General features: G+C 39.0%; 1 protein-coding gene across 1 annotated transcript in view; it reads left to right on the top strand.

Annotated features, from left to right (window-relative positions):
* Positions 1-605, top strand: part of LOC106874849 (H(+)/Cl(-) exchange transporter 6) — a 65542-nt gene extending 64937 nt beyond the window's left edge. The window contains exon 16 of the mRNA XM_052976906.1: positions 336-605. Within this exon, the coding sequence (XP_052832866.1) occupies positions 336-605 (270 nt within the window). The remainder of the gene's footprint in view (positions 1-335) is intronic.
* Positions 606-1276: the final 671 nt, after the last annotated feature.

Genomic DNA, 1276 nt, shown 5'->3' with positions numbered 1-1276 from the left:
TATTTATTTTAACTTGCAAAGGTTTATATTTCTTATTAATTGACATTTTTATGTTTCAGATTCTATATGTGACTGTTTAATCATACCATGTACAAAAGAAACCTTGGAACTGTCCAAATTTCAAAGGGACCATATTGTGGGTCATTCTGAAGGTGGACTTGGTCATTGTAAAATCGCAGAAAACCTGGAATCCTGCTTTCTACAGTTAATAGAATGATTATGCAATTCACCAATGAGAGAAAGAGTCCACTTCACCTCACCCAGCTCGACCAGGGCCCTCTGACAGGACCCTTCGCTTTGTTAAGAGAAGTGTGGAGGATAATCCTCGTTGCCAGGCCTCTAACATAGAAGAACAAGTTGGTATCAGTTTCAGAACAGCTGTCAGGTATCTCCACAAACTTGGTTGCTATGGCAGAGCGGGAAGAAGGAAGCCACTTCGACCAGCCAAAATCAAGCGGAGAAAAGATTGGACCAGTGAAATGGTGGAGAGGCCACTAGCATTTTGGGACACTGTCACATTCTCCAGTGAGTTCAGATTTGCTGTATTTCCTGATAGTGGTCGAATGTGGAATTCTGGAGACTCTGTGATCAAGAATTGGATGTGAAAATATTGCAGCCAGCAGTGAAACACGGCTACTTTTCTGTGATGGTCTGGGGAGCAATTTGGAGCAATGGTTGGTCAGAGGTGGTGGAGTGTGAGGGAAACATAAACTCAGATAAATATATGTCCATATTGCAGAAAGGATTCTTTCCAATCTTCTCCAGTGGTGAAATGATTAAATAATACTCTTTATTTATGGCAAATGGGGCTCCTTGTCACACAGCTAAAAAGACCCAAGATTGGTTGGAAGAGAATGGCATTAAAAAGATTCCATGGCCAAGCCAAGCACAAGATATGAACCCTATTGAATGCCTCTGGGTCATAATGGACAGGACACTTCGTAAAAAGAACAAGAAATCATCCTCAAACCCAGATCTTTTGAGATTACTGCATTAACTTGGTAAGAAATTCCTCAAGAGAATATTTGTCATCTGATCAGGAGCATGCCTAATAGGGTCCTTGCATTGAAAAATGCAATGGTCATGTCTACTAAATATTAAATATTCACATTATAACAATTAATAAATAATTTGAATATAAAATTTCAGATTTAAATATAATGGTGTCTATTTACTTCTGTCGTGTCTGTTTACACAGATATATGAACATATCGAAACAAACAGAGACAAAAACGAGGAAAAAGCGAGGCAGATAAGACAGGGATAGAGAACGAGA

Source organism: Octopus bimaculoides, chromosome 26 (assembly GCF_001194135.2).
Source record: "Octopus bimaculoides isolate UCB-OBI-ISO-001 chromosome 26, ASM119413v2, whole genome shotgun sequence".
NCBI classification, from domain to species: domain Eukaryota; kingdom Metazoa; phylum Mollusca; class Cephalopoda; order Octopoda; family Octopodidae; genus Octopus; species Octopus bimaculoides.
This window is presented reverse-complemented; position numbering and strand designations above follow the sequence as displayed.